Here is a 22,893-nt window from a genome sequence, read left to right as displayed (position 1 = left end):
AATAATATTTTTGTAATAAAAATAGTTTCTATACTTTTCGTGTAGTGTTTGCGAAATCTATTTTGATGAGAACGTTCTTCCTTTTACATATGAAATGTGTTTTTATTAAAAAATTAAAACAGAATGCCATTCTGGTCCATGTTGACTTGCTACTTTACACTCCCCAAAAAGGCCTCCATCCACTGTTAGTTTAACATCCTCTGGAATGCTCTGGGAAAATCAAGTTGTGCTTTCAACACCAGGCAAGGAAATAAATATTCCCAACAGGATTTGATGGGTATTAATATGAGGGTAGGGTTACACAGACACAGTGCACAGGGCTATTTCCTCAGTTTCTCGCTGGAAGACTGTAACTGCAAATCATCACTGACACACCAGATATTTGTCAAACCCAGTGGTGGAAAAGTACTCAATTGTCGTACTTGAGTAAAAGTAAAAATACCTTAATAGAAAATGACTCAGGTAAAAGTGAAAGTCACCCAGTAAAATACTATTTCAGTAAAAGTCTAAAACTCTTTAGTTTTAAATATACTTAAGTATCTAAAGTAAATGTAATTGCTAAAATATACTTAAGTATCAAAAGTAAAAGTATAAATCATTTCAAATTCCTTATATTAAGCAAACCAGACTGCACTTTTTTTTATTTTTTTATTGTTTTTAATTTACGGCTAGCAATGGGCACACTACAACACTCAGACATCATTTACAAATGAAGCATTTGTGTTTAGTCAGTCCGCCAGATCAGAAACAGTAGGGATGACCAGGGATGTTCTCTTGATAGGTGCGTGAATTGGACCATTTTAATGTCAAAATGTAACAAGTACTTTTGGGTGCGAGGGAAAATGTATGGAGTTAAAAGTACATTATTTTCTTTAGGAATGTAGTGAAGTAATAGTAAAAGTTGTCAAAAAATATAAATAGTGAAGTAAAGTACAGATACCCCAAAAAGCAACTTAAGTAGTACTTCAAAGTATTTTTACACCACTGGTCAAACCCGGTTACCTTATGTCTTTCGTCATTACCTTCCATTACAATAGTTTAGCAGACGCTTTTATCCAGCGCGACTTAAAGGAGCATTCAGGGGTAAGTGCCTTGTTCAAGGGAACATTAACATATTGTTTACCTAGTAGCTTGGGGATTTGAACCAGCAACCATTTAGTTACAGCCCAATGCTCTTAACCGCTAGGCTACCTGCCCCATTAGTTGATTGTTGTATTTTTTTCTCTCTCAGAAAATAAAATGCTCACAAAACATTATCTTAGTGAATTAACATATTATGGTTACCAATTAAATCAACATGTCTATATAGCTACAATGAAAAGGCCAGGGAGATTGGCTGTTTCATACCATGTATAAAATCCTCAAGGTGTGTTGATAGTGTGTGTTTTTTCCGCCATCTAGTGGCATACTAGCGCCATAGATTGAACAGAAAAACATCCAACATTTCAAATGCACATGATGATATATTTACATTCCCTGATATGATTGCAGTGTAAGGAAAGCACGAGTTCTAATCAAAATTTTCATAGCGTGACATGCTGTGTTGTTTTTACACTATTACACAATTTTACTACAAACCAATGCAACCACCGCAATAAGTGCCTTTGTAACCCCTCCCAGTGACTCCTCTTCCCTGGAGATCTGCGTGAGGTAAGAACCATAACCGGAGCGCTTGAATGGCGGAAGCACGTCACTGATCTGAGGGCAGAAATCGAGGTGCGCGTGTATAGCGGAAGTACGTCTATGATCTGAGCGCAGATATCGAGGTGCGAGTTCATCTTTCATATGCTGTGTTTATCGGACCTCCTGGAGACAGACAGAGAGGCCCGGTCCAAGTCCTCAGACAAGGCTTGGTTCAGATAGAACCACTGTATAACTAAAACTGTGTTTCAGTGCTTGCCACTGCCACAAAAGGCTTTAAGTTACTTCCACGGGTGTCGGGTGGGGATGTTGTTAGCCAGCCAGCCAGCTAGCTAGCTGTCTGAGTCCATCTGTATTGAGCGAGTGAAAGCTTCAAAGAAGAGTCAACTTCCTTGCAAGCCAACTGACGAGAACCTGTATAGAACTTGGAAAGAATCAAATGTACCTCACCCCTTTCTTCGTGAATTCTCACTAGCCTGAAAGGTGAATGTTGCTTAGCAAAACATGCTACAAAGCTAGCTGGTAATAGCTAGTCATTGCTAACTGTTTGTGTTTTTGGGTGGCCCGTGCTTGTTAATTACTTTGCGTTATTGATGTCCATTGTCTCACTTTCTAGTGTGTTTCGTTCGTTTGCTAGAGATGTATTTAGTTTTCTAAAATGCTGTCATGTAATAGGAAGACTTGGTGGCTTTTTATGGGTTCCAGTTTATGCAGAAATACTGTAATGAACACAGTAGCTTGCTAGCTAGTTATGTTAGCATTAGCTACCTGGCTATTGTGTTAATTGGTGTGTTAAGCAGCCTATAGAGCCCCGCGGTGGAGGTGTCATAATACCCATAAAACCTAGTGGTCCAACAGGAAAATGGTTCCCACCGTTTTTCCGCTGTTCATTTTTCCCATAGGGGATTTTAGAAACACTTAAGATAAGGGCTGTGTTTCGTGTAGGCTTACCCTGGCGTGACGTTTTGATAACCATGTAAATCTCTATAGGACAAGGTGACTTTTATCAATATATTCTGCTCTATTTACTCTGATTCGAAAATGCAAACATCATGCACGTCATCTCTAGTGGACACCTTTGCTACCAGGTATTGTGTCAATTTAAAACTTACACAAGATCGTTCACAGAATTGTCCATTTAAAGAAATTTTGCCAGTTTATGACGTTTAGCTAACATTGGATAGTTAATCCAGAGATTCTTAACACCTTTGCCTCGGCAGTCGTCCAGATCATCATGGAATTTGGTGTTCTTTATGATAGGCACATTAGCAGCTAATTAGCATTTAATTTTTGGGGGTAAATGCAGGTGAATATATTGATAAGTCACCTTGTCCTAGAGAGATTCACACGGTTATCAAAACGTCACACCAGGTACACGAAACACAGCCCTTATTTTAAGTGTTAAAAATCCCTTATGGGGAAAAATGAATGGTAGAAAAACGATTGGAACAGTTTCCCTGTTTGACCTCTAGGTTTTATGGGTATTGTGACTCATACTGTGGTACTCCATTGTTTGAACTCAATAGTTAAGCTACTGATTGTCTGAACCAGAATCTGGCTTTACATGAGATGTTGAATATGCCTATTCTCCTTTAAGCCCAGGAAGCAGCCATTCAACTTGACAGATCGAATAACTCCTTCCTGGGCAAGTTGAATAACTCCTTCCTGGGCTTAATAAAGGATAATTGCCATATTCAACATCTCCTGTAAGGCCAGATTCTGGTTCACTGATTGGCTAGTTGTATTGCTGTAGTGACTATCTGATTTATGAAATTACAATAACTCTTCAATAGATGGCATGTGGCTAAGTGAAAAGCTTCTTGCATGTACGCTATATGTAGCTAGCGTTCGACATAAGAAAATGTTAGTATGAGCCCATTCCTGACAGATAGCTTGTCAGTCATGGGTCCCTATAGCCAACCTGGTCTCAGAGCATTTTGTATTATTCGGTATGTAAATCCGAGACACTCCATTTAGTATGATATGTTACGTTTCGTATGGTGTGTATTAATTTTGTGGATGTCCATCACCCATTTCGTATGATATGTTAGAAATTACAATTCGCATTATGTGTTACGAATTAGCGAAACTTACAATATGTTATGAATTTGAAAAACTTACATTGTTACGAATTTTAGCAAGGTGGCTAACGTTAGCTAGGCTAGGTGTTAGGGTTAAGTTTAGGAGTTAGGTTAAAGAGTTAAGGGAAGGGTTAGCTAAAAGGGTTAAGGTTAGGGGAAGGGTTAGCTAACATGCAAAGTAGCGAAAACGTGGTAAGTAATTGAAATGTAGCTAATTAGTTAAAATGCTAAAGTTGTCCGTGATGGGATTCAAACTCTCAACCTTTGGGTTGCTAGATGTTGGTGTTATACGCCCACCAGTCCACCATGACCAACCACTCTACTTTACCACTCTACCACTCTAGTTTTTGAGTTAAGTAACCATCTGTAACATTACCAAATGTAACATATACTAATTTGAGTGTCTCGGATTTATGTTACGTCTTGTCTATACATTTACATTTACGTCATTTTAGCAGACGCTCTTATCCAGAGCGACTTACAGTTAGTGCATACATTATTCTTTTTTTTTTTATACTGGCCCCCTGTGGGAATCGAACCCACAACCCTGGCGTTGCAAACACCATGCTCTACCAACTGAGCTACCTCCCTATGAGACCAGGCTGCTATAGCTGACTAAACTTAACTCCACGATTTAAGATGGTGGTGACTAGTGTGGGTGGACTGTAGTTCCGATGTCACATACGTTTTTATCTTAAACTCCGATTTCAGCACCCAAAGAATAGGCCGCATTTATTAAAAAGTTTATGTGACGTCAGCGCTCCAGTCAGCCCACGCTAGTCGCCGATCAACTCCATTTTAAATCGTTGAGTCGGCTAGGGTCCCAAGAGTCTGCTAACTTTCCTCTGTCAACTTTGTCATCTTTACTTATTACTATCTTTTTGTTCGAGAAATACTTGGTGACTTGAGTATCTTTCACTGTTGGTCCACAACGTACGGCGTCTTTATCCCAGAGTGAAAAAAAAAAAACATTTACATTTTTTTCCTCTTGCAGAAGTGTCATCAGTGACAGAGTTTGTGTGTCCTTGTGTGTGCATGCCTGAATAACAGGGCCCGCGTGAGAGGGGGTGAGTTTGTTGCCTTCTCTGGGTGAATATCTCACTGCCCTGGACATGATGGGCCCGAGGCGGAAGTCCACCAAGACACAGCTCGCCGGTGGGGGAGCTGCCGACCCTTACAGACTGGAGGAGCCCAAGGACTACATCAATGAACTCTCCCATGAGGTCCTCTGCCACATATTCCGGTCAGTGAGCGTCAAAGAGCAGAATTCAATGGGGGTGTCCCCAAAAAGGCACCATATTCCCTATATAGTGTACTCACTTTGACTCTGGTCAGAGGTGGAGCGCTAAATAGGGAATAAAGTGCAATTTGGGACATAATAAGGGTTCTTTGTTGCTGTTCACCCTCTGACATGACAATGGGACGTCGTCATTGGTCCTTGCTTGGACTGTAAATCTCCACAATGTGCTTTTACGAAATCTGATTATTTTACAACTAAACATTTGTATTTTTTTTTTGTGCCTCGAAGGTGTTGCACCGCCACAATGACCAGGATAGGGTAGCTGTGAATATTTCCCTCCTTTATCCCCCCTGCATGCAGGTATCTGCCCATGCAGGACATCATGTGTATGGAGTGCCTGTCTCGGAAGCTTCGGGAGGCGGTGACACTGTACCTGCGGGTGGTGAAGGTGGTGGACCTGTGTGCTAGCCGTTGGTGGGAGTACATGCCCTCAGGTAGGCAGAGAGGTACATGGCGTGTTTGGAAAGTAGCGGGAGGATATTGATGATGCAATAGTTGATCATTGATTTTGAAGCACTGTCAAACATAAATGAACTTTAAAGTCTAAAGCAGCTAAGATTGTAGGTAATATGTACGTACTCTGCGATAATGAATGGGATTGAATGATTGTGGGTTTACAAAGAAGTGTCAATGCACTCTTTAGTTAACCCTCTGTAACTGTTATGGCCTGGTGCCATGGAGCAGGATTCACAGACTGCAGTTTCCTCATGCTGCTGAAGAAGATGCCAGACCTGGAGCAGCTGTATGGGCTGCACCCCCGCTACCTGGAGCGCCGCAGAGTCCGGGGCTATGAGGCCTTCAGCATCCCAGGAGTACTGGAGGCTCTTCAGGCCTGCCCCAACCTGCTGGTGAGTCTGGGTCTAACAGACCGGGGCCAGGAACAATTTTGACTGTCATGTTTTTTAATTCAGAAAGTAGGCTTAACACTTATGGTGAGGTGATCTTGAAAGCCTTTTAGGTTGACATAAATAACTTTATATTTAGGTATGCCGCCTAAATATGTTGTTTTGCTAGGTTTGTGTACACTAAGATGTCTGTCTATCTGCAGGGAGTGGAGACGTCTCATCTGGAGCTGGTGGAGGCGATCTGGAACTACATGCCTCAGGTCCACATCCTGGGGAAGTTCCGCAACCGCAACGGGGCGTTCCCCATTCCCCCCGAAAACAAGCTCACCATCCCCATCGCAGCCAAAATACAAACCTTGCATCTTGTCGGTGAGTGTATCAAGGACTAGGCATATATCTCCCAATCTGTTTAGGTCATGGCACCCTAGACTAGTAGCAGATCTGTGTGGGCTTTCGCCAACTCCTCTGTTGTGCTCAACGGCATAATTAATAATTACCAGACTAACGACACTCACCACAGTGTACTAACTCAATGTACTCCTCTCTTACATCCCAGGGGTGAATGTGCCAGAGATCCCGTGCGTCTCCATGCTGAGACACCTGTACCTGAAGTGGGTTCGTCTCACCAAGCCCCAGCCCTTCAAAGACTTCCTGTGTGTCAGCCTGCGGACCTTTGTGATGAGGAACTGCGCGGGGCCCACCAACTCTCTGAAGTACGTGCCCCTGGTGACGGGCCTGGCCTCGGCCCGCAACCTGGAGCAGCTGGAGCTGGTTAGAGTGCCCTTCCTGGGGGGGCTCATCCAGCATGTGGTGGAGGACAGCTGGAGGTCAGGTAAGGAAGGATGGACCCATCTCAATGATATTTAACTCAGTACATCTGGAGGTGTGTGTGTGTCATGCTCAATAACGGGCCAGTTTCCCTGACCCAGATTAAGACTCGTCAGGACTAAAAAGCATGGTCAATAGGGAACCTCCATTGCAGGTGCTTTTTAGTCCAGCACTAGGCTAAATCTTTGTCTGGGAAATCAGTCCTATAAGTATCAATGTGACGGAGATGACTACAGTTTTTCCGTTATATGTGCCGCTGCTTAATTGTTGCAACTGCGGAAAAAAACAAACAAAAATACTCAACGTGCACTTTCAAGATGTTAGTTATCCAACCACATGTGCGGCTCTGCGTGTGCGAGTCGGGCCGTTGCCATAGGAGAGAGCAAGGTAGGTAGCCTATACAATTTGATAGACAACAACACTAACTAGAACTGGGGCAATAAACCGCGCCATTTGCTGTGATTACATCATCAAGTAGCCTATATAGGCCTACCAATGGAACGTTTTTGTAGGACATTACATTTTACTGTTAGATCAATTCCATGGCTATCTAGCAACAATATCATATTTAGAGTTAGCAATCTAGCTAATGTGTTTTGAGTTCCCACTTCCTCAGGTGGTAAATGAATGTATCATTTTTTATGACCAATTGTAATGACAAAAATTTCAAAGTAAAATGGGGTGACGTCAGTTGGACGTCCCAAGGACCTATCAGACATGAGCAAGTAACGTTACCAGGCTACTGTCAATAAAACAGCATTATCTTGCTAATCATGCCTCAAGCAACCGTCATCATCGGCTAACGTACAATAACATACAGTAGCTAACTAGCTAGGTCACCCCTCAGAGGTAATAATGTGTTTTGAGTTCCCAGGCATAGCCTAGGCCAATATGCAAAAAAACAACAACAAAAAAACATGCAGGCGAATTAATCTCTAGAGCCAAAAATATATCGGATTATTCTGGATCCTATATTGACATGTTGCACATCAAAATGCATTCCCTGAACATGCTAGATGAAATGGCTAACTTCTTTCATGTGTTACTTGGCGCTGGGAAAAGTCTGTCTAGAACCCTCCCGCTTAGCTACCTTGCTTTGAAGTATAGCCATTTGATACCAGATTCACTGAATTATAGTATTATACTTTTTGGTTGTAAGCTAATTTTCTAATATAATAATAGCACTAAGAGAGCTACTGGGAGTGTAGACTTTTGTACCAGCCTACTCTAACATACCAGATTCTACAAATCAACTGCTCAACAGGACCTTTTTGAATTTACTCATGTGTGTTTGAGCAGTGCTGGATCAAAAGCCTGCACACCCAGTGGCCTAGCTCTCCAGATGGAGAGTTGACCACATTTTATACAGTGCTGTATATTTGACTTTAAGGCATTCACAGTGGTATCGTTGTGGTATTGACTATCATACTACGCTGGTATTGGTATCGAAGCCAAAATTCTGAACACTTAAGAGTTTGATCTACCTAATGATTAGCCCATTGGGGTATCCTAAATAAATGCAGATAGGCAACCCCATGCTTCAGCCGTCTATAGCCTAGCTACAATGCTACTACATCCGTTTGTCCTGTGTAAAGAAAGATACAGATCAGGCCTCAGGAACAGTGTTCCGAAGTGTTCTGTTTTGGTGTTTCAATCGTCCTAAACCTGGCCATTTATACTTCCCCTTTGTGCCCCAGGCGGATTTCGCAATTTGCACACTATTGTATTTGGTGCCTGTAAGAATGCACTTGAAGTTGACCTGGGCTACCTCATCATCACTGCTGCACGCAGGTAAGCCAATAACTCACTGATTGAGTTAAGTCAATGGATAAACGTGATGAATGGTGAGATTTACTTAGTGCTTTGTTTTTTTTTATTGTTTTTTTTATCTAGATTACATGAAGTTCGGATCCAGCCTTCCCTAACCAAAGATGGGGTGTTCTCTGCACTGAAGATGGCTGAACTGGAGTTCCCCCAGTTTGAGACTTTGCACCTTGGATACGTTGATGAGTTCCTATTGCAGTGTGAGTCAGTCAAGGCCTAAGTTGTTACAGTGGGGGAAAAAAGTATTTAGTCAGCCACCAATTGTGCAAGTTCTCCCACTTAAAAAGATGAGAGAGGCCTGTAATTTTCATCATAGGTACACGTCAACTATGACAGACAAAATGAGAAAAGAAAATCCAGAAAATCACATTGTAGGATTTTTTATGAATTTATTTGCAAATTATGGTGGAAAATAAGTATTTGGTCAATAACAAAAGTTTCTTAATACTTTGTTATATACCCTTTGTTGGCAATGACACAGGTCAAACATTTTCTGTAAGTCTTCACACACTGTTGCTGGTATTTTGGCCCATTCCTCCATGCAGATCTCTTCTAGAGCAGTGATGTTTTGGGGCTGTCGCTGGGCAACACGGACTTTCAACTCCCTCCAAAGATTTTCTATGGGGTTGAGATCTGGAGACTGGCTAGGCCACTCCAGGAACCTTGAAATGCTTCTAACGAAGCCACTCCTTCGTTGCCCGGGCGGTGTGTTTGGGATCATTGTCATGCTGAAAGACCTAGCCACGTTTCATCTTCAATGCCCTTGCTGATGGAAGGTTTTCACTCAAAATCTCATGATACATGGCCCCATTCATTCTTTCCTTTACACGGATCAGTCGTCCTGGTCCCTTTGCAGAAAAACAGCCCCAAAGCATGATGTTTCCACCCCCATGCTTCACAGTAGGTATGGTGTTCTTTGTATGCAACTCAGCATTCTTTGTCCTCCAAACACGACGAGTTGAGTTTTTACCAAAAAGTTATATTTTGGTTTCATCTGACCATATGACATTCTCCCAATCCTCTTCTGGATCATCCAAATGCACTCTAGCAAACTTCAGACGGGCCTGGACATGTACTGGCTTAAGCAGGGGGACACGTCTGGCACTGCAGGATTTGAGTCCCTGGCGGCGTAGTGTGTTACTGATGGTAGGCTTTGTTACTTTGGTCCCAGCTCTCTGCAGGTCATTCACTAGGTCCCCCTGTGTGGTTCTGGGATTTTTGCTCACCATACTTGTGATCATTTTGACCCCACGGGGTGAGATCTTGCGTGGAGCCCCAGATCGAGGGAGATTATCAGTGGTCTTGTATGTCTTCCATTTCCTAATAATTGCTCCCACAGTTGATTTCTTCAAACCAAGCTGCTTACCTATTGCAGATTCAGTCTTCCCAGCCTGGTGCAGGTCTACAATTTTGTTTCTGGTGTCCTTTGACAGCTCTTTGGTCTTGGCCATAGTGGAGTTTGGAGTGTGACTGTTTGAGGTTGTGGACAGGTGTCTTTTATACTGATAACAAGTTAAAACAGGTGCCATTAATACAGGTAACGAGTGGAGGACAGAGGAGCCTCTTAAAGAAGAAGTTACAGGTCTGTGAGAGCCAGAAATCTTGCTTGTTTGTAGGTGACCAAATACTTATTTTCCACCATAATTTTCAAATAAATTCATAAAAAATCCTACAATGTGATTTTCAGGATTTTATTTTCTCAATTTGTCTGTCATAGTTGACGTGTACCTATGATGAAAATTACAGGCCTCTCTCATCTTTTTAAGTGGGAGAACTTGCACAATTGGTGGCTGACTAAATACTTTTTTTCCACACTGTATATAAAAAGTATAATATTTTATAGTGATATACACTTAGTGGCCAGTTTAGTAGGTACACAACCCGGTTCACGAAAATGGTTCGCTCCAACAGACAGTGAGTCATGTGGCCATGGCTTGCTATATAAAGCAGGCAGACAGGCATCGCCTGCCATCGAGGCATTCAGTTACTGTTCGATTGAACGTTAGAATGTGCAAAACGCTCTGCAGAGAGGTCACTAGCTGGTATGGCAACAAAGTCATTTTAAACCTAACCAAAACCTTAACCACACTGCTAACCCTAATGCCTAACCTTAAATTAAGACAAAAAGCTACCTTTTCTTTCTCTCATGAACTTTTACGTTATCGGCAAATTTTGACTTTGAGCTTGCACATCTAGCGGAAACCGCTCAGTTCTGCCTACAGGGCAAGACTCATGACAATAAACTTGCCTACAAAACACATTGTCTATGGGCAATGGGTACGAATCCCACCCCTTACACTTTCCTGCTTTCCTCCCCTCTACTACTGTACCCCATAATCTACTTTCTGAAACGGTGTAAATAAAATTATGTAGCTAAATAGGACAATGCTCCATAAAAAAAATAATTCTAGCCTTTAACTGTAGGTTATGGTTATGCTATTACATAAGATGTATTGATTGTAATGTCCTTTCTTTGTTAGGTAAAATGAGTCACTCTGAGCTGGTGAAGTATGGCCTGGCTGACGTCATTGAAAACCCAGGTATCATCACAGACATCGGGATGAAGGCTGTCAACGAGGTGTTCTCCTCCATCAAGTATCTGGTCATATACAACTGCCCCCACCTCCACAACCCACACAAGTGGATTACAGGTAATGGACCAAATCATTTGTTTGCGCTTTTTAGGATCCTTTTTTGACCTTTTTTGGGACCTTGCCTAAAGCAGTATGCTTTCTAAGCTTTAATGAAACAGATCATTTTATGGTTTTTACTTAAATTACTAGTGCAGGCTCATGAACATTGAAAGCTTAGTGGACACTGAGAACTGTCTGTGTTGTCATCAGACCACTCACGGTGGAGTCGCCTGGTGGACCTTACGCTGGTGCGTTGCCATGCCATCAAGCTGGAGTCGTTCAGCCAGTTCATTGAGCTGCTTCCCAGCCTGGAGTTCATCTCCCTGGACCAGATGTTCAGAGAGCCACCCAAGGTAAGTCAACTGCACTGGGCAACACCATACAGCATATACCAGGGATGGGCAACTTTAATGGGGGTGGGGGCCACCCAAAATCTGAACTCATGTTGCTCATGGGTCTACGTACCCATATCCCCCCCCACATTACGAGTAAAACATTTTTGTGGCCCCCCTCATGCTAGCGGAGAGAAAATGTTTACGTTTTACAGCTAATGTACTGCAATTCTACACATTTTGCCATAGGTTGTAGATAAATGTTTGCCGTTTTTCATATGATATCTATGTGAGACTGACTAACAGAATCAGTGGGGGCACCCGGCAAGTAATTCGACCATGATAACAAGTTTAGATAGCTGGCCGCTAAACTAATTTAACAATCTAAAAACATTTTTGCTGACATGGGCTAATAACTGTCTATACAGTGCATTCGGAAAGGATTCAGACCCCTTGACCTTTTCCACATTTTGTTATGTTACAGCCTTATTCTATAATGGATTACATTAAATATTTTCCTCATCAATCTACACACAATACCCCATAATGACAAAGCAAAAACAGGTTTTTAGAAATTTTGGCTAATTTATACAAAAATAAATAACAGATACCTTATTTACATAAGTATTCAGACCCTTTGCTATGAGAATCGAAATTGAGCTCAGGTGCATCCTGTTTCCATTGATCATCCTTGAGATGTTTCTACAACTTGATTGGACTCCACCTCTGGTAAATTCAATTGATTGGACATGATTTGGAAAGGCACACACCTGTCTATATAAGGTCCCACAGTTGACAGGTCATGTCAAAGCAAAATACAAGCCATGAGGTCGAAGGAATTGTCCGTAGAGCTCTGAGACAGGATTGTGTCGAGGCACAGATCTGGGGAAGGGTACCAAAAATATCTGCAGCATTGAAGGTACCCAAGAACACAGTGGCCTCCATCATTCTTAAATGGAAGACGTTTGGAACCACCAAGACTCTTTCTAGAGCTGGCCGCCCGGCCAAACTGAGCAATCGGGGGACAAGGGCCTTGGTCATGGAGGTGACCAAGAACCCGATGGTCACTCTGACAGAGCTCCAGAGTTCCTCTGTGGAGATGGTAGAACCTTCCAGAAGGACAACCAGCTCTGCAGCACTCTACCAATCAGGCCTTTATGGTAGTGCCAGACGGAAGCTACTCCTCGGTAAAAGGCACATGACAGCCCGCTTGGACTTTGCCAAAAAGCACCTAAAGGACTCTCAGACCATGAGAAACAAGATTCTCTGGTCTGATGAAACCAAGATTCTTTGGCCTGAATGCCAAGCTTCACGTCTGGAGGAAACCTGGCACCATCCCTACGGTGAAGCATGGTGGCGGCAGCATCATGCTGTGGGGATGTTTTTCAGCGGCAGGGACTGGGAGACTAGTCAGGATCAAGGGAAAGTACAGAGCAAAGTACAGAGAGATCCTTGATGAAAACCTGTTCCAGAGCGCTCAGGACCTCAGACTGAGGTGAAGGTTCACCTTCCAACAGGACAGCAACCCTAAGCACACAGCCATTTGCACAAATTTTAAAAACCTGTTTTTGCATTGTCACTGAGGTATTGTGTGTTGATTGATGAGGGGGAAAAAAAACATTTAATCCATGTTAGAATAAGGCTGTAATGTAACAAAATGTGGAAAAAGTAAAGGGCTCTGAATACTTTCCGAATGCACTGTAAGTGACTGACATAACAAAACTTCTGATGCAAAACCAAATTTCGAAATCGCACCTTGTGTATTCTACTAGTGATTTTTATTTTGGAAATCTGTTCCAAAGTATTCCCACGCATAATAAAGCGATATACACTGAGTGCACAAAACATTAGGAACACCTGCTCTTTCCATGACAGACTATCCAGGTGAAAGCTATGATCCCTTATTGATGTGACTTGTAAATCCACTTCAATCGTTGTAGATGAAGGGGAGGAGATGGGTTAAAGAAGCCTTGAGACATGGATTGTGTGTGTGTGTGTGCCATTCAGAGGGTGAATGGGCAAGACAAAATATTTAAGTGCCTTTGAACAGGGTATGGTAGTAGGTGCCAAGCACACCGGTTTGAGTATGTCAAAAACTGCATCTCTGCTGGGTTTTTCACGCTCAACGGTTACTCGTGTGTATCAAGAATGGTCCACCACCCAAAGGACATCTAGCCAACTTGACACAACTGTGGGATGCATTGGAGTCAACATGGGCCAGCATCCCTGTGAAACGCTTTCGACACCTTGTAGAGTCCATACCCTGACGAATTGAGGCTGTTCTGAGGGCAAAACGGGGTGCAACTCAATATTAGGAAGGTGTTCCTAATGTTTTGTACACTCAGTTTATGTGATCGTATATACAAATGTAAAAAATGTATGTTTTAGGGGATATCTGTTTGGGCTTCTTGTGGTCAATTTGCAGTCTACAAATTATTTGTAATTATGTTCCCCCTGACCATCCACTCAAGAAAAAAATCGGCCTGTGGCTGAATCTAGTTGATGGTCATGATGGTCTTTGATCTTTTTTTGTATTTGTATTTATTAAGGATCCCCATTACTACTCTTCCTAGGGTCCAGCAACATTAAGGCAGTTACATAAAATTGTAAACATTACATGACATAACATTTCATAACACTTTACCCAATACATTTAGTGTGTTCCCTCTTTCTCCCTCAGGGCTGCGCCCGAGTGGGTCTGAGTGCTGGCACTGGGATAGGAGTCTCCTCTGCCCTGGTCAGCAACCAGAACTCCAACAATGACAACGACAATAACAACAACAACAACAACCACCAGAACAACAACAACGATGCACCCAACATCCCACCGCACAACAATGACAACGAGGAGGGTGCTGCTGTCGTGCCTCAACCACAACACAGGGCCGAGGGTACGCTGCTGCTCGCATTGTTACGTTACTACATGAGTGTTATAACATTGCTACATAATTGTTCGAAAGTTGTAATGACATCGTTTTAACATTCCTACAACACTGCTACTATTGCTGTCATGGGGATCTTAGCTGCGTAATGTACCGCTAGTGTACAATCTCGTGACCTTAAGACTGTTTCTCTCCTCCAGATCTTCCTGAGGTGAACGGGATGTTGCAGGATGAGAACATCGAGGCTGAGGCAGTGGTCCAGGCCTGGCCTGCAGACGAGATGGAACCCTCTGGTCCTGGACCCAGTCAGCCTGCTGCCAACCCTCGGCCAGACAACGCAGACGAGGAGCAAGCAGGTCTGGACAGAACTAACTCCAATACAGTGGCACATATTTCAGCGAATTTGCATGAAAACAGACTTTTTTCATTTTTATGTCTCTTTCTTTCCATCTTCTCACTATTTTCTCTCTTTCTCCTCTGTCTGTTTTCCTCTATCTCGCTCCCCCGCTATTTATTTCTCTTTTTCTCCACTGCATCTTCTCTCTCTCTCCGTCTTACCCCCCTGTAGGTCCCAGTGGTGTTCAGTGTGTGGTGAAGAAGCCTCCAGTGGTGATTTTTGACTCGGACAGTGAGGATGAGGAGGGCCCTGCCAGACCCCAGGCTCCAGGCCGGCCCCAGCAGCAGCAACAACACACCACCTATCCTCCTGAACCACCACAGCCCACTGGCAAGACTGCCACTGCTGAGGAGGCAGCCACACACACTAGTGAGTCTCTCAAATGTAGGGATGGGCACGGTTATTCGAGATATGCGAACTGACGGTAGTGTTTTTTTAACTTATGTTTTCGGCCAATATTAACAATGTGAAAGCTTTGTCTAAATTAAATTATCGGTGTGACATTGTTACATACAAGGACATACCATTACATTTTAAATTCTTAATTGAATAACACAAACTTGTAAATGTAGTTATGACAGTGCGTTGAGCTACTGCTGTGCATTTAGCCCTCCAATCAGCCCTGACAACGGTATTCTATTTTCCCCTCTTAAATTTGCGATGACAGGCGCACCTAAGGGAGGTTCCACAAGACCTGGCACAGATCAATGCAAAACACTCACTAGAAAACATTATTGAAACCGAATCTGTTCTATCATGGCGAGCATCAGACTTATCTTTCACTGTTACTGTTAGCTACAAATACAGGAGAATAGCATTCTGTCCACTGTTGTGCCCTCTACAATTGTGTCATTCTGATCCGTCGAGCAATAATACTTTTTTTGAACTATTCGGATATCCGAAAATAGTGAAATCTTTTCAAATGCTCATCCCTACTCCTCACATCAAAAATATCTTTCAATTATGATCGATTGTAAGAGACCATAAGAGCCTGAATGTTGACGATGAAAAGTTATTTTCTATCTATTTTCTCGAAATGGCTTCCAAGGCTTATATTTGCATTTTATTATCACACCTAGTCTGTGTGTTGTCAGTTCTGTGCTGTGTTTGTGTGTTGCAGATAAAGGGAAGACGCCCCTGCGTCGACGAGGGCCACCCCTACAGGAGCCCAGCTGTGAGAAGGGTTGCCAGGTCACCAGTGAGCAGATCAAAGCTGACATGAAGGCTGCCACTGAGGTCCCTGACGAAGACAAGAGCTCCAAGGAGACTGCTGCAGGGACAGGGGCTGCTGGGGGCGCAGGCTGCACCACGGGGGGCTGTGTCTGCTCCATCCACTGGAGAGAAGACTCCGCTAACCAGGAGGAACAGGCCAGAGCCCGGGCAGGGGACGAGGGGACAGTCAGGACTCGCTGCACCTGCAATAGGGCTCGCCCCGGCCCAGAGGGAAGGACTCGAGGTGGGCCCAACCACCCAGCCTCTGGAGGGGCAGGAGGAGGGGACAGGACCCCAGAGAGGAGGCAGGATCTGGGGGAGGGTGCAGGCGCAGAGGGGCTGGAGGCCAGGGACCCTGCTGAGGAGAGCCCAGCGAGGGTAGTGCCTGATGGGCACCGTGGTGAGAAGACATCGGGTCAGAGCTCCAGGGAGGCCAGCGTAGAGCTCCAGCCCAGAGGGTTAAGAGACGGCTTCCCCAGGCGACCTGTCACCCGCGCCCGCAGCAGACTGTCATCTGTACCCCTGGTGTCTGAGTCAGGTAAGACTGGGGATAAGCGATCCCTCTCTGTCAGAGCATGAAACACATTGTAATGCTGATCATTTGAAATGTAGGCCATCTTATAATGGCATTGATAGTGTAGGAAAGCCTGTGAAAAATGTGAGTTTCTCATAGAGATCCTGTTGTTTTGTCATGCAGAGCTGTCCAATTCCAAGCCTCGGGTCACGGTGAAGAGGAAACGCACAGCAGACAAGTCCACCAGCACCAGCGACCCGGTCACAGAGGACGACCATGTACAGGTAGGACCACTACACACACTGGGAAGAGACCCAATGTTCCTGAGCAAAGCAGCACAGAAAAAGATTGTGCACCAGGAAATAGGCCAGAGTGCCATTTTGGAACGAAGCTATACATGGTCAAATTAAGGACTAACTCTCTATTGAATGGAGCATCCTTCCTTTGTTTATCCTTCCCTATTGCCATCCAGGTGCTGACGCTGAAGTCCAAAAACCTGGTGGGAATCACCCTTACAAACTGTGGCATTACTGACCTAGTGCTGAAAGACTGCCCCAAGATGATGTTTGTTCATGGTAGGTTTCCCTTTTATAGTCTCCCTCGATATATGATCAAGACTTGATAATGTGGGCCATTCTGTCATACGAAGGCTAAGTCCCAAATGGCCCTATTTGGCCCTTTAAATGTCCCTCTGCCGTCCCTCTCTGTGTGTCCCTCCAGCCACGCGCTGCAGAGTGCTGAAGCACCTGAAGGTGGAGAGTGCCCCCATAGTGAACCGCTTTGACTACGCCCAGTGTAAGAAGCTGGACATGGAGCAGGTCCTGGATCAGATCCTCCGCATGCCCCCGGAGAGAAACCGCATCATCTACATGCGCCCCATGCAGCAGGTCAGTCAGAACCACAGACGTCCTGTCTGGAACCTGTTACAGTTCCCAAATCCCAAATGAAATTTACACTGGATTAAAAACATTGAGCCTAGTTCAGATATGTCTTACTACAGTTATTCTGCGCAATAGAAATGACTTGCACAGGAAACGTGAGCATGATTTCTCATTAAATCCTAGCAGACGTACCCCCTGTTTGCATGATATGGTTTGTAAACCTTGCCCTACTCTGACATTTTCCCTTGTCGTAGATTGACTCTCTGGCCCTGGAGAGGAAGCTGTTCCGTGGGCCGTACCCCTACCACATCGCCATCATCCACGAGTTCAGCAACCCTCCTAATGTCAGGAACAAGGTCAGAGTACGCAGCTGGATGGACACCATCGCCAACATCAGCCAGTGAGTCACACATACTGCTATATAATCCCTTTTAATAGCTCTCTTTTCTGAGCTTTTCCGAGTTATTTTTTTATGGATCTGGATAGATGTTTCAATTTCCAACTGTTTTCCTATGTAATCCAGTAGAATATTTAGTGGGTTGCTGTCAGTCTGTTTCCTCCAATAGATGGCAGTCCTTTATCATGGCCCTGGTGTTCTCACTACAGCCAGCAGGTGGCGCTGTTGATGCTCTACTGACCTCACTCAGCCATACTGGACTGGACTGTTGGGATGGTGATCAAGGACCAATGCCATTTTCCTTCCTTCCTCCATCTAAAAACCCAACATAAATAACCTCTTTCATTTAATCAACAGGGAGCTCATCAAGTATGAGTTCTTCCCTGAAGCTACGCGGACGGAAGAGGATGTCAAGCAGTATCCCAGCTACCCCTGGGGCCGAGACATCTACACCTTGGAGGGTGAGAGGAAGTCCCATCTAAAACCCTCTGAGACTGGGTCTCGGTCTCTTCACAGCATAGCTACATCCTTCTCTAGAGTCACTCTATTCTACATCAGTTCTATTAATAAACCATGTGAATAGTGCTGGTCTACTGGGATCTCTCCAGTCCAATAAAGGCCAGCTGTGGGATTATATTTCCTGTGAACATATTTTGATTATTTTGATCATCTCACTGGCTCCTTCTCTGGAGAGCTCTCATTGGCTATTGCTGATCAACGTTTTCAAATCTTGTCATTGCATATCTCACACTACAAGAGCGTTGCATATTTTATGCAGATAAAATGAAACATTTGAAAATATCGGGACGTCTGGGACTGCTCAAAGAAGGGATCGGTAGCCCTCAAATTGCGTCTCTGACCCACTCACATTAAACGAGTGAAGGCCGCGCGGTCCGAGTAGGCAACAACACAGTGGTTTTGTCTCCGATCTCAAAAACGTGTCTGGGACCGCTAAATCAGGCCAAAATCGGGTAGTGTACACCCAGCTTTAGTGTTTTTCCATGCTTCATTCGTTGTCTACCTCTGGTTTTCATGATTCAAGACCTACATTGTGTTCCTTCACTTGTCCCTTAGAATTTCGGGGTGGTAGCTACTGCTGCTATGCCCTGTTCTGATGTCTTGTCTCTCTATCTGTCTGTCTCTGTCTCTGTGCTGTCTGTAGGAGTGGTAGATGAAGCGCCCTACTCCATGATCACAGACTTTCCCTGGCTCCGTACCCTACGGACAGCTGATCCCAACAGCTACGCACGCTATGACTTTGAAGATGATGAGAGCAGTGAGTGACCGTCACCCTGTCCAGTAGTCACCATCTTTACCTAACTGCCGTACACAGGAGCTCAACCTGGCCACAGTGAATAGCAAAGCTGCTCCCCTATTTCTAGGATCATTGTCAGTTGTGTTATATGAGAACTGTGATCTGTATCGCTGTCTCTTGAGCCATTCACATGAATAGAATGGAATGCACTTTTGGGGTCTTTTTAGGGCCTACTTCCTGTATATGTACCTGCTAGGTAGCACTGTTGAGTCTGTTCTTGTCAATCATAAGGTACTAACCACAAAATTAGACTAAATAGAACGGGTGTCCCCATTCAATGATGCCGTAATGGGTGGACTGGCAGCCATTTTGAGTGTACCCATGAGTTTACCAGTCAAATTGCCATGGTGAGAGGTTTCTAGTTCGTTCTACTCATTCTATTGCTATGGTACCAACCATTCTCTCCTGTATCTCTCCTGCAGCCACCATCTACGCCCCGCGGAGGAAGGGCCAGCTCTCGGCAGACATCTGCATGGAGACCATCGGTGAGGAGATCTCGGAGCGGCGCCAGACGCGGCGCGGGGTCTTCCAGCGTGTGGTGGTAGTTTTCATCCACTACTGTGACGTACGGGGTGAACCTGTGGACGATGACTACATCTAGTGCCTCCAGTTCTTTCCTGGACTGGGGGGAGAGACCTGAGAGGGAGGGGAGGGGGTCTGGAGTGGAGACCCAGCACCCCTGGTGCCTGCCTGCCAGGCTCCTACTGTGGTCTTTGCACCCACCCACCCACCCAATGTTGAGAACCAGTGCTTGACAGATTTTTCTATGGAGCTCCAGGGAGGGGGCACTGGGGTGTCTGTCTCGAGTTGCCTTGTTTTGTATTTTCTGACCTTTCATGAAGGGAGAGCGAGAGGCTGCTCAGTGGGTTGGTTCTCTTCTCACAGCCATTGTTTAGGGTTTTTCTCAGTGGGGGGAATGACAGCTCCTTGACCTTTTAGAGGAGTTAAAGCTCTGCTCTTGCCTGCCATTCGTACTCATAGATACGCTATGATGATCTTTCCATGCACTACCTCGCCGTATAGGTGATGTTGGAACTATGTGTGGGGACAGGCATATATGTTAAAGCACCCAGGGAAGTGTGTATGCCTATGTTATTGTATAAATCCGAGATCTGCATAGAGAGAAAACAATGTACCTGAGCTTGGAGAATTGAAAGGGCAGCGCTTAGTATTCTGTTTTCGCCTAAATGTTATTTTTGAGGGTTTGAAATCCCTTTTTGTGTTTTGGCAAGATTTCCACTGGAATGGAGGAATATCAGTTTTCGGAAGTTTGGTGTTTTCACCTCCTACCTCTGGTGCTGACAAAGACACACGCTTTAGAGAAGCACCCTCAAGCTAGATGCTAGAAGTGCCCTTAGATTTGTTTGTAAAAAAAAATACTAAAAAAAATTGTTTTCCCAATCGTTTTTTTTGCTAATTTATTTATGCTTTGTTTTAATTTGTATTTTCTATGTTTTAGTCCTTCACCTCTTCCTGAGGTCTGTTGTTTGGGGGTGGGGGGTGTTGATTTGGTGTGCATTATGACTGAGGTCTGTGTCTTGCTAAGTTCACTTTACCTCACGACTTGGTAAAACGAGAGAGGACTGCGGCGGAATCGAAAGAAATGTGTTACCAGTTAATTTCCCCCACCAATTCTCCTGTAAGCGGCTCCTGAAGAAAAAAGGGAAAAAAGAAATGGCATTCATTGTTAAGCGTCTTTCATGCATACAATCATTTAAGAATTCTCCCCGCCTCTAATTGAACCCACATTTCTAGAGACTTCAAGAATGGCAGTGGCTGGTTGTTTTGAATAAGGGGCATGGCTAGTGAGGGTCGTAAAAGCATGTCTCGTTCGTCTCTAGATGAGTGCAAGCATGCAGACAGTATCCAAGCAAGATGACCTTCCTTCCACACATGAGCACAACAGTGTGTCTTATGTGGAATAATAATAGTTCTCTTTAGGAAGCACAACCAAGTTTTGTTCATGTATGTGCATCGCACTGTAACACAGAAGGAAGTAGGATAAAGGACAGTACAGGAAAGTACCATATGATCTGGAGCTTATTTTCTAGGTCTCTGGATTAGTGAAAAAGACACTTCGTTGCTCCCTAGTCTCTCCTACCTTATGGATGTTTGAGTTTCACACAGGCTCTTCGACAGGAAGTCAGATGGTGTATGCAAACAAACACGCATTTTGTCTTAACTACGCACGCAATGCTGAATCTGTTAACTGTGAAAGAACCCAGTGTTCCTGAACTGAAGTTAGTCGAGGAAATACAATTTTGAAGGGCACTTTAAGAGTCTGATAAATAGCCTTTAAAGTGTGATAACCCCCTTCTTGCTGCTCAACTTATTTTCTCTTGTCTGGGTGACCCTCCACCCTCTTCCAAAGCCAAGCTACTAATGCTTGTGAAGTTAATCTAGAAACACGCTAAGCTCTGCAGAAAACCTGTGTACAAAAACCCATGTACAGATATGCTGTATTTAATGGATCTTCCAAGATTTGTTTTATATGTTTATATAAAAAAAAAACTATTTCACATAATAAAAAAGGGAGAACTGAATCAAGTGGAGCACTACTGTGTGTGTCATGCTTTGTCATATGCAGGTGTGAACATTTTAATGCACAGAGAATGGAATGAATCCTCTTCTCTTTTATTGAGACTGACCAATTCACTGTAAATTGGGAGATCCAAAAAGAGACTATATTCTGAGTGTGCCTCCCAAATGGCACCCTGATCCCTATATAGTGCCCTGGTCAAAAGTAGTGCACTATATCGGGGATAAGGTGTTTTCATTGAGGCCTAAAACACCTGGTTTTGCAGAGACAAGCAGATGTCTTCCAAGTAGAGTTAGATTGCCAGCTTTACAATTAGAAAGTATAATGCTGCCCTGCATCTGGATAATCAATTTCCTTGCTGGAGTAAAATAAATAGCTGTTTTAAATGGACTCGACAAGTACTGTAAGAAAGGTTGCGTGGCTGGTCTGGAGTAAGTCTTTGTCACACTGTTTATATGTTCTGACACAGAATAGGTGTGTAATGTTCTAGGCCAGTTGTCCCCTTTCCCTTGTCTAAGCAGGAAGAGGAGAAGATTTGTGGAGATAGCGTAAGAATCTACTCTGGTTGCTGGGTTCCTGTGGAGGGGATGTTGGACCTGCAGTATGTCTGTGTGACAGAGCTTTGGCCAAATTCACCTCCAGATACCATTCCCAATAAGAGCTAGGTTTTGTTGATCATCTTTCAACTTGGCAAAAGGTTTTAAGAATAAAAGTACACCGAAATAGTAACAACCTAATGTAATAAAGTACTGATGTGTATTGAAGATGTATTAAATAATGTTGTGTATTAAGTCTGGTACAGCAACATGTTCAACAGAACACCTCACACCCACTCTTTTAATTGTGCCCAGATTGCATATTAAATACTTTAAAGGGGTAGGCCTGGCCTACAGATAAAAGGTGAAGTATGTCCCTGAGCAGGATCTGGTGTCCACACCCACCCTCCTAATTACCAAACCTCACATCCTGACTCTTTCCTGTTGATGTGTCCAAAGCTGCCTGTGTCTGTGGAAAACGATATTCCCCACACACTTATACAATCATCCCAAATGACACCCTATTCCCTATAAGTAGTGCACTATGAAGGAAATAGGGTACCATTTGGACGTGCTTCATCTGGCAAGACCCTTTCTCCATCGCCTTCTCAACTCGAGTGTTATCTATGTTAGCTCTCAGCTCCACTATTCATATCTTCATTTCCACCAGAACAAATTAGTGTTTTATAATTGACACCAGTTGTGAAATGTCTGCACTGTGTTCATGACGTATAAA

The 22,893-nt window shown here is 43.9% G+C and overlaps 1 protein-coding gene across 2 annotated transcripts; it reads left to right on the top strand.

Annotated features, from left to right (window-relative positions):
• The first annotated feature begins 1,747 nt into the window (after positions 1-1,747).
• On the top strand, positions 1,748-21,634 carry LOC121544860 (F-box only protein 38). 2 transcript variants are annotated; one of them, XM_045208341.1, is made up of 21 exons: positions 1,748-2,124; positions 4,773-4,965; positions 5,323-5,456; positions 5,707-5,870; positions 6,071-6,236; positions 6,424-6,699; positions 8,393-8,486; positions 8,589-8,719; positions 11,000-11,170; positions 11,363-11,505; positions 14,165-14,375; positions 14,567-14,722; positions 14,935-15,132; positions 15,884-16,513; positions 16,673-16,773; positions 16,962-17,064; positions 17,210-17,376; positions 17,625-17,770; positions 18,125-18,228; positions 18,930-19,043; positions 19,505-21,634. In XM_045208341.1, the coding sequence occupies exons 2-21, from the start codon at positions 4,835-4,837 to the stop codon at positions 19,681-19,683; spliced, it is 3,519 nt and encodes a 1,172-aa protein (XP_045064276.1). In that variant the 5' UTR covers positions 1,748-2,124; positions 4,773-4,834; the 3' UTR covers positions 19,684-21,634. The 2 variants fall into 2 exon arrangements, with proteins under 2 accessions (XP_045064276.1, XP_045064269.1); XM_045208334.1 differs by having other exon boundaries at positions 5,704-5,870.
• The last annotated feature ends 1,259 nt before the right edge of the window (positions 21,635-22,893 follow it).

The sequence above is a fragment of the Coregonus clupeaformis genome, chromosome 3, assembly GCF_020615455.1.
Source record: "Coregonus clupeaformis isolate EN_2021a chromosome 3, ASM2061545v1, whole genome shotgun sequence".
NCBI classification, from domain to species: Eukaryota; Metazoa; Chordata; class Actinopteri; order Salmoniformes; family Salmonidae; genus Coregonus; species Coregonus clupeaformis.
The sequence above is the reverse complement of the archived record's forward strand: the minus strand, read 5'-3'. Positions and strand labels throughout refer to the sequence as shown.